At 43.7% G+C, this 9946-nt stretch overlaps 1 protein-coding gene and 1 non-coding gene across 2 annotated transcripts; both read left to right on the top strand.

Moving 5' to 3' along the window:
- The first annotated feature begins 2630 nt into the window (after nucleotides 1-2630).
- On the top strand, nucleotides 2631-4037 carry LOC4328971 (expansin-A22-like). Its single transcript, NM_001416502.1, has 2 exons — nucleotides 2631-3343; nucleotides 3458-4037. The coding sequence occupies exons 1-2, from the start codon at nucleotides 2814-2816 to the stop codon at nucleotides 3768-3770; spliced, it is 843 nt and encodes a 280-aa protein (NP_001403431.1). The 5' UTR covers nucleotides 2631-2813; the 3' UTR covers nucleotides 3771-4037.
- A 1957-nt stretch (nucleotides 4038-5994) lies between these two features.
- TRNAM-CAU (transfer RNA methionine (anticodon CAU)) lies at nucleotides 5995-6066 on the top strand. The gene has a single exon. It is a non-coding gene; the product is annotated as a tRNA-Met (tRNA).
- The last annotated feature ends 3880 nt before the right edge of the window (nucleotides 6067-9946 follow it).

The following is a 9946-nucleotide window of genomic DNA, read 5'->3' as shown; positions in this document are numbered from 1 at the left end:
ACCGGGAAGGAGGGAAGGGACGAGAGGAAGAGAGCCGACGGCTTGGATTCGCCGGAAAGAGGCCGGAGGCGGCGGATTGCGGCGACGCACGCTGGCGGCGAGAAAAAGGGGAAACGGCGGAGGGGCGACAAGGATTAAATTCAAGGTGGTGGGAGTATCTCTGGGAGTCGGGGATTCCGTTTCCGGCGCCGGATAGGGTGGAGGAGCATCGAGGAGGGCTAGCGTCGACGGCGGCCTACGGGAGCGGACGGTAATGGTGGCGAAGCCATGCCAGGTGACGGCATTGCTAGGGAACGGTTTGGGGAGGCCCTAGGGAGCTCAAGGACGGTGTTGGTGAGGGTGGTCGATGAGCTGGGGCCCGACGACGGCGCGCGACTGCGCGCGGCGGCTGAAACAGAGCAACGGCGAGGCACGCGGCGCATTGTGCGGCAGGAGGAGGAATACGGTGGGGAGCTCACCGGGGAGGGAGGAGCGGCGTTGGCGACGCAGAGGGAGTCGTGACGAGGCGGTCGCGACGGCGGGGAGGCGCGGCACCGAGAGGGCGCGGCCGGGCAAAGGAGGGAGGCAACGAGGCCGAAAGGATGATGTGTGCATGCACACGCTCTTGGCCACGGCAGTGCGGCACCGAGCTTGACGAGGCCGACGCCGAGGCTCACGCGGCCATTGACACAGCGCGGCAGCGAGGAGGCAGTCGCGGGGGCGAGCAGCTGGCGGCTGGCAACAATGGCGCGGGTGGTTCGAGCGAGGTGAAGACGAAACGAGAGGGGAGGGCGCGGGCTTTATAGGCGAGGAGGAGAGGTCGGTTTGGAGGAGGGAAACCGACATTGGTGGTCAAGCTTGCTCGGCTGGCGCGGCGCTTGCGGTCAAGGAGCGGCAGGTGGTGACAGCGGTTGTGGTCGGGGAAAAAGGCGAAAAGGGGAGGGAAAAGAGCTTGGCTCCCTTGCCACTTTGGGAGGAAGGAGGAAGGAGGGAGAGAGAACGAGGGAGAGGAGCACGAGCTCTGTCTCTTGGTTTTGGAAGGATGCGGCATGGGGGCATCGGGGCCGAGCGATGACAGCGGCGATGACGGCTAAAGGCGAGCGGGGCCGGGCGGCTGCGCGGCGCAGGCGCGGGGACAGGCGGCGTCAGGGCTGACGCGGCGGCAACCGGGCGGTCAGCCACGCGCGAGCGCGCAGGAACGAGCGAAGGCGGTGCGGATTTGAGCGGCGTCGGCGGGAATCGGCGCCGGGGAGAGAGAGAGTGAACGGAGAGGGGGAGAAAAGGCAGAGAGGCGGGAGCTCTCTTCCTCCCTCAGCTCTGCTGAGTGACCACGTGCAGCGCACGTGAGAGAGAAGGGCAGAGGGGAGAGATGGGCCTAGGGAGGGGATTCGGCCCACGAACCCGAGGGATGCAAATTAGACTTTTGCTTAGAATTTGAGTTGGAGAGAATTTGGATTGGGAATGGAATTTGGATATCTTTCGAGTCGGTACAAGTATTTGGCGAGAATTCAAAGAGAGGAATTGAATTTCGGGATTTGATCTCGGTGACTTGAATCGGGATTGGAAATTTGAGGTGGAGGATTTCGATTTCGATGAGAGGGAACAACGGGATTTGAATTGAGATATTGGCACAACTTAGACTCGCACACAAAGAACGAAAATTTTCGCAATTAGGATTTTGCCGAATTAGTTTTTAACGCCTCACGAAAAGCGGAGCGTTACAGACTATATGTAACGGAATTGCTAACTTTGGACATAAAATCCGTAAAATAAAATTTGGAGGAAGGCACACTATATTATTCTCTTTACCGAAATTCTGTAACAAGAGTGCTTGACACAGGGTCAGTAAACATGTCCTTTTATACTATTCCCTCCGTTTCAGGTTAACATTTTGACTTTGATAAATTTGATCAAGTTTATAGAAAAAGTAGTAACATTTTCAACCCAAGAAAAAATATTATGAAAATATATTCAATTATTGATTTGATGAAACTAATTTAATATTATAAATATTATTATATTTGTCTATAAATTTTATTAAATTTGAAACAGTTTGACTTTGACCAGTCAAAGTCTTATAAACTGAAATGGATAGAGTACTACTCTAATCGGTGTCTAAGCAAAAGAGTGGCACCTACGGGCACGGCCATGGCTGTGCAATATTGTGATGTCCAAGATCGTTTGATTAACCAGGAATATTCGTCTTAATTTAGCTACTCTTCATATCTGCCTTAATGATGAGTCAACTCTAAAAATTAGTTTCCATCCAATTAACCACTACACGCCGTTGGTCGAGCGCGATTGATGTTGCTGGCCAGGTGCAGTATCACCTGTAAGTTTCAAGGAACAGATGACATCGTTTCTTAGACAAGGGAGTACCCCGAACATTGAATACTTTCTGCAAATTAATAATTGAGCCGTCCATTTCACCATTAGAAGTAAAGCAAACCAAGAGAGGTATCTTCTGAAATTAAATCAATTTTATGCCAAGCAGATCAGTAGTTTGGACAATACGTGTCTTTTTTCTAAGATAATGGACAATACGTGTCTGCGTGTTCGTAACTTCATTTACAAATCTTCCGATTAACCCATAAGCCATGCTGCGGCTGCACGGGCACATGCACGCATGGCGATCCTTGTAGAATTAATCCGAACAGGCTATATATATCTAGACCAATCATCCCACGAATCATCTCACAATCATCAGAACCAAATTCACAGCTAAATCGCACGCACACCACAGTCTACAGCATCTCTGCTTTGCAGCTGCAGCTTAATTTCAGAGCTAGCGAGCTACAACTTTCAGCAAACGCCTACTGACCACGACGACAGAAATGGCTCCAGCTCGACCTTTCGCGTTGCTGTTTCTCGCAGTCACGGTCGGCTTCGTTCTGCTGACGGCGGCCGACGACTCGGCCAATGCGACGGCGACGACGACGACAGCGATGGCTCCGTCGTCATCGACCGACGACGCGGCTCCGCCCGTGTGGCTGAAGGCGCACGCGACGTTCTACGGCGGCGCGGACGCGTCGGGCACCATGGGAGGCGCGTGCGGCTACGGCGACCTTTACTCGCAGGGGTATGGGACGCGGAACGCGGCGCTGAGCACGGCGCTGTTCAACGACGGCGCGTCGTGCGGGCAGTGCTACAAGATCGCCTGCGACCGCAAGAGGGCACCGCAGTGGTGCAGGCCCGGCGTCACGGTCACCATCACCGCCACCAACTTCTGCCCGCCCAACTGGGACCTCCCCAGCGACAACGGCGGCTGGTGCAACCCTCCACGGCCGCACTTCGATATGGCGCAGCCGGCCTGGGAGAAGATCGGTATTTACCGTGCCGGCATCATCCCCGTCATCTACCAAAGGTACATAATTAACCTACACCGGACAAACACAAATCGTATTTGTTTTTGATATTGCACACCTATATGACAATATATAAGACATATTTGTAACATGTATTTTGTGATGTTTTTCAGGGTTCCATGTGTAAAGAAGGGTGGTGTGCGGTTCACCATCAACGGGCATGACTACTTCAATCTCGTTCTTGTGACCAACGTTGCAACCACCGGCTTGATCAAGTCGATGGATGTGATGGGCTCCAACTCAACCGACTGGCTGCCAATGGTGAGAAACTGGGGTGCAAATTGGCACTCGTTATCGTATCTCACTGGACAGATGCTTTCCTTTAGGGTGACCAACATGGACGGCCAGACGCTTGTCTTCAGAAACATTGTGCCGTCAGGATGGAAGTTCGGGCAAACATTTGCAAGCAAACTGCAGTTCAAGTGATCATCCTGAATTGATTGGGTTTCTACTGCCTGACTGATTATTTATGATGGACATTTGCACAGTGTATATATACACGTTGTAAGGACTATTGAATTGTGCTTCTGTGCACTATTGCACATATGATTTTTTTTATTTTTTATTTTTTATTGTTTATACCTGATTTATTGGTGTATATATTTATGTCTTTATCCCATATGTATGGGTGGGTACTTGTATATACAAAGATGTTTATGCTCTTCATTGAATCAAAACATATTCAGATTAATTTTTATTACACTTGTATCAACTTCAACTAAAGTTATATAAAATTGTAAATATCTTATAAGAGAGGGAGTCATCCTCCTATCCCTCTCTCCCCCACTTTCACGTAAAAAATTCTTCCTTTCCGTAAAAACTGTTCATCCTGAAAATAGATTTCTCATAAAACCGACCATGGTGTAGAAAACCGAACAGGTCACCTCTCTGAATAATTTCACTAAACTAAATAAGAAAAACAGTTGCAACGCGGGCCTATAATCAGTAGAGGGAAACGTCGGATTTACTAGGCCACCAAGCCTTAGCACAACTAAAAGATGGGGTGGAATGGCAGATGAGCTCTCCTAGCATAACACAGCAGCTAAAACGATTGCTAGCACAACTATGCATTGTAACAAGTGAGGCGCCTGCTGTGTGTCCACGTTCAACAGATTTGTCACAAGAATTGTTCACACAAGGAAGCATACCAGCCATGTGACTCTGAGGCAAAGATGATGTTGGAAATATGGTCGCAATTTGGCATATTTTAATCCAAATCATTAAGACAATAAGCATGACATTTTTAGGGAATAAACTAGTGTGAATACTAATCAAGAGCAACATACAAATCATGCTTAATATAGAATAAGCATAAACATTCATCACATGGCATTGTTATAAAAACATTACGCTTAATAGTAGTATATCAGAAATTAGCGTGTTGGGAATAGAGACATACTCTAAAAATGGTCCTTCGCTGGAGTGTGAGGCATAGTTGCCTCCGTTGATGGAGCCGTTCCCTGCACCGCCTCCTCCATTGCTGACATCTCCTCCAGCTGCACCGTTGGCGTTGTCGTCTGTCGACATGTTGGCGTTGATGAATAGGAACCAGGAACTCAGACCCAGGAACTCAGACGGAAGAACGCTCCGCAAAAACTTTATTGCCCGCCTACCCGTGCAGGAACTCAGACGGACAGAGTTTCGGAGGCTCTACTCGTCCCAATCTCTTTTGCACGTAAGAGATCAAAGCTAGGGACGACGGAAGCCACGGCCTCGGCCCAGCCAACGCGTGCGCGCGCACGTGGTAGTCCGCCCACCTTCTCAACCGGTCAATAGAGAGTCATAATTGTCTCTCTATTTAAGATGAGATCTCTCCACTAAAATTTTTAAGATGGTATTATTATCACTAACATTAATTATAGGCCTAGGGAATTTAATTGAATTAAATCGGACCTGTCCCTTTTATTCAACAGATGAATCGCGTGGTTTCAAGGAGTATTCATGTTTGGCAACATCATGTGCATGATTTGGATGAGCGGTCAAGATGACCCATGTATACACCCATTTCGTTTGATCTCTGTATTTTCAGACGGAATTGCTGGTGGGGACGATTTCTGACGCATTCATAGTGAGCAATTACACCTTAATCTTGTTTTTCATTAATAGAAATGGCACATGAACCCTTGTAAAATAATAATTATGTGACTTATTTTATCCACATCAAATGTTCAATGGTACAAAGCATTGTAATTAGAGTAGTACTATACATCCGACTGAGCCATACGACTCTCATACGACTGCACCAAACCAACCAATCACATGAGTTCATAAATATTCACGTGGGCCCAATCAAAACAAGTTAAAATCTGTTATGTGCAGTCGTATGCAGGTCATACAGACACAGTCGTACGTACAGTCATTCCGTTGTAATTAATCTCGTTCTATATTCTATACTCTTGCAAAATTTCGGGTCTATCAGCCCACCCCCCATTCCCAAGTACGAAATTATTTAACCCGAACTTTTTTTTATTTTTCATTTTTTATGAATTTAGCCATTGTGTTAAAATATTCAAATAATTTAGGATCAAAATTACCGAAATTTTAGTCGGTACCCCCATACAACTAGCAAAAAAGGGATTTAGAAAACATTGAAGGCTGAATACACAAAATATATTGGACAAAGCAATACCAAATTGTTACGAGTTTTCTAATCAGAGTGGCGCAGCGGAAGCGTGGTGGGCCCATAACCCACAGGTCCCAGGATCGAAACCTGGCTCTGATAATTTTTTCCATAATTTTTGGCGCTACGCAATTTCATTTAATCCTTTTTTTTGGCTCAATTTCATTTAATTCATTTTTTGGCGCAGTTTCATTTAATTCATTTTTGGCGCTACGACGATTTCTTTTAAATTGATTTTTTGGCGCGATTTCCTTTAATTCATTTTTTGGCGCTACGACGATTTTGTTTAATTCATTTTTGGCGCTACAACGATTTCTTTTAAATTCGGTTGAATTTTTGGGTCGATTGTTTTGTCAAGATTTCCATTAATTCAATTTTTGGCGCTACGACTTTTTTGGTCGATTGTTTTGTCACGATTTACTTTAATTCATTTTTTGGCGTTACGACAATATCTTTTAAATTGGGTCGAATTTTCGGGTCGATTGTTTTGTCACGATTTCTTCAATTCATTTTTTGGCGCGATTTCCTTTAGTTCATTATTGGCTCTACGATGATTTCTTTTAAATTGGGTCGATTCTTTTGTCATGATTTCCTTTAGTTTATTTTTGGAGCGATTTCCTTTAATTCATTTTTGGTGCTACGACGATTTCTTTTGAATTGTCTTTTTTGGCGCTACGACGATTTCCTTTAAACTAGAAAGGTAGCACACACACATGCGTGGGCATCTTATTTAATGTGTTTAAAATTTTATTACCAACGTTTATTTGTGGGTGATTATTATTGAAATACTTTTTGACTATATTCTAATTTGCTAGGGATTACTTTGAATGTCACTCCCTCCGTTTCACAATGGAAGTTATTCTAGTATTTCCCACATTTATATTGATGTTAATGAATCTAGACATATATATTTATCTAGATTCATTAACATCCATATGAATGTGGAAAATGCTAGAATGACTTACATTATGAAACAGAGAAAGTAGTTATGATTTTCTTGTAGTTACCCATGCAACATATAAATTCTAAACTAAAATTACATCAATCCGTATAGTTTTGAATTTATGAGAAAGTATATGGTGTCACAACAATTGAGTTGGTTTCTATAAATTATACTATATACATTTGCACTATGTATCTTTCTTTTGTTAATATTTAGCATATTTTTTACATTAAATAACATTTTTTCTTGTCTACCATAGATTCAATTTTTTCCCATAATATAAGTGAATCTAAAGTACAATTGTTCTATCCAACCACCGTTCATTTAATGTACGCCGTGACTGACCCCCTCCCGTCTTGCCCACGTTGGTCGCTCCTCACCGTGACAGAGAGATCGATGGGGAAGGAAGAAGATAAGCGAGAGTGAAAGAAAGATGATGAATCTGACAGGTGGGTCCCACGTGTAGATGAGGAGGAAGATAGAAAACGTAACGACGATGGCACTCTAATTTTGTAAAATTTGAGTGGACAGCTATGAATAGACAAATTGTAATGATATTTATCTGAATAGGCATTTTTCAATGGCACGAATCAAATTAACACTTACTTAATAAGCGGGTATCATAGTAATTTTCCTTCCTCGTTAGCAACAATGTTGAGCACCCTACGATATCTTGCTACTACAGGTGAAATAACTCAAATATTTTTTTTCAATTTGTTAACACACTTGGATGAATTTTAAATCTAATAATTTCTCCAATTGATTATATGCTTTAATGATTCAATAAATACATAGGTTATATTCCAATGAGATTAGCCGTGATTATCTTTGATTATATGTAGGGTGTATGTTATGGATTTTTTTCAATTTTTTTCATATTGTCATATACATGTTTTTTCAATTTAAAAAAGTTACGATGCTGCTTTATTTTATTTCATGAGATTGACCTATTCTGTTGTTTGTGTTTAATCTATATTGCAAGTTAACTTTCTTCTTTACCACTTGACAGCATAGATTTACCGAATCTCGAATAGTCAATTTAATAAACAATCATCTCATCAATATTCCTGACTCAATGATTAGTGAATAGCAGTTTAATTATAAGTAGAAATGATACATAGGTTTGAATGTGACATATATAATCTATCTATTTGACGGAGCTTGGGGCTCCTCACCGGGAGACCGCGCAGGCCTCCCTTTGCCGGTTCGGCCGGGGGCCCTGGGTGAGGTTCTAAGCTCCTAGCCTGTGGAAAGTTCGCGAGAGTGGAAACACACAAGACACGGGCGATGTATATAGGTTCGGGCCGCTGAGAAGCGTAATACCCTACTCCTGTGTTTTGGTGGATCTGTGTATGAAGAAGCTACAAAGTGCGAGCCAGCCCCCGATCGTTCTGGGATCGTTTTTTTCCTTCTAAGTGGGCAAGGTCCTCCTTTTATATCTCAAGGGGATACCACATGCACCATCTCTCCCTTTCTTTCTTTTGTGTGGGGACTCATCCTCTCTTCCCTCCAACTTCACTTCTCTTCATTAATGGACGGAGATTTGTATGGCTGCCGTCCGAATGACCTTCTCATGGGACGGCCCATACCTACCTCCACTTCCGCCGGAAGCAGGCGCGACGTGGGAACATGGCTGTCTGCTGACGACATGACCATTGTCAGACCGGTCACAAATCGGTCATTCTTGTCCACCACGTGTCAGTTTAACAATCTGCATGTTCGCCCTTCTTCATACAATATCTTGCCTGTAATGGTTAGGATGAAGCCTGGCATATATCTGACCGGAACCAACGTGCCATCTCCAGGAGCTAACACGCCGGCTCCGGCTAGGGACGAGTGCTTGGAGGCTCTCATCCTGACGGGATGGGGCGAGGCGTGCGTCAGACCGCCTGTCGCCACCTAACCCACGATCTGATCGGTCTGTGACTGCGTTACATGCGGCGTGACGCGCTCGTCCAAACCGCAATAAATGTGGTTAGGTGAGCCCCGCTATGCTCACCTACCCCATATACGCGGCGCAAAACCCACAAGGAATCGGGGCGCATCGGCCCTCGGGGCCGAGACAGGAGCGGTCCGACCCCTCGGGGAGACAAAGAGAAGGGCGGCCGTATCACCCTCGGGCCCAACCCCCCCCCCCCCCCCCGAGGGGGTTAGGCCACGTGGGTGATCGTGTCTGCCTCAAGTCTCTAAGTCATGATACTCCCGGTCCCATGTCACCGACACTATTATATTATTAAAAGAATAGAAAAAGGAGCCTCCACGTTTGCTCTCATGGCCTAGAAATTCTCACATTAATAGGAGAAAAAGAAAAAGCAGAGTCCATATAGAAATACAATTTAAGGAATATTAGAAGAGGAGACTAGAGTCCACATAGAAATACAATTAGGAAATAACTGAAATTCAGAATTAAAAAATAAGGAATATTAGAAGAGGAGACTAGAGTCCATATAGAAATACAATTAGAAAATAACTGAAATTTAGAATTAAAAATAAGGAATATTAAAAGTAGAGTATAGAGTCCATATAGAAATACAATTAGGAAATAACTGAAATTCGGAATTAAAAATAAGCAATATTAGAAGTAGAGTATAGAGTCCATATAGAAATACAATTAGCTAGGAAAATAATGGAAATTTGGAATTAAAAATAAGGAATATTAGAAGTAGAGTGAAATACAATTAAGAAAAAAATAGAAATTTGGAATTAAAAAATAAGCAATATTTGAAGTAGAGTATAGAGTCCCTATAGGAATTTAAAACTAACTAAAATTTGGAATAAACATAATAAAATTAAAAGTAGAGTTTAGAGTCCGTATAAAAATACAATTTACAAATAACTAAAATTCGAAATTTAGAAAAACATGGGAAGAAGAGTTTAAAGTCAATATAGGAATACAATTTAGAGATAACTGAAATTCGAAATTAAAAATTAAAGAATATTGAAAGATGAGTTTAGAGTCCACATAGAAATACAATTAGAAATAATTAAAATTTAGAAATAAAAATAAATAGAATAATATTGAAACAAGAGTATAGAGTC

Source organism: Oryza sativa, chromosome 2 (genome assembly GCF_034140825.1).
Source record: "Oryza sativa Japonica Group chromosome 2, ASM3414082v1".
Classification (NCBI taxonomy): domain Eukaryota; kingdom Viridiplantae; phylum Streptophyta; class Magnoliopsida; order Poales; family Poaceae; genus Oryza; species Oryza sativa.
This window is presented reverse-complemented; position numbering and strand designations above follow the sequence as displayed.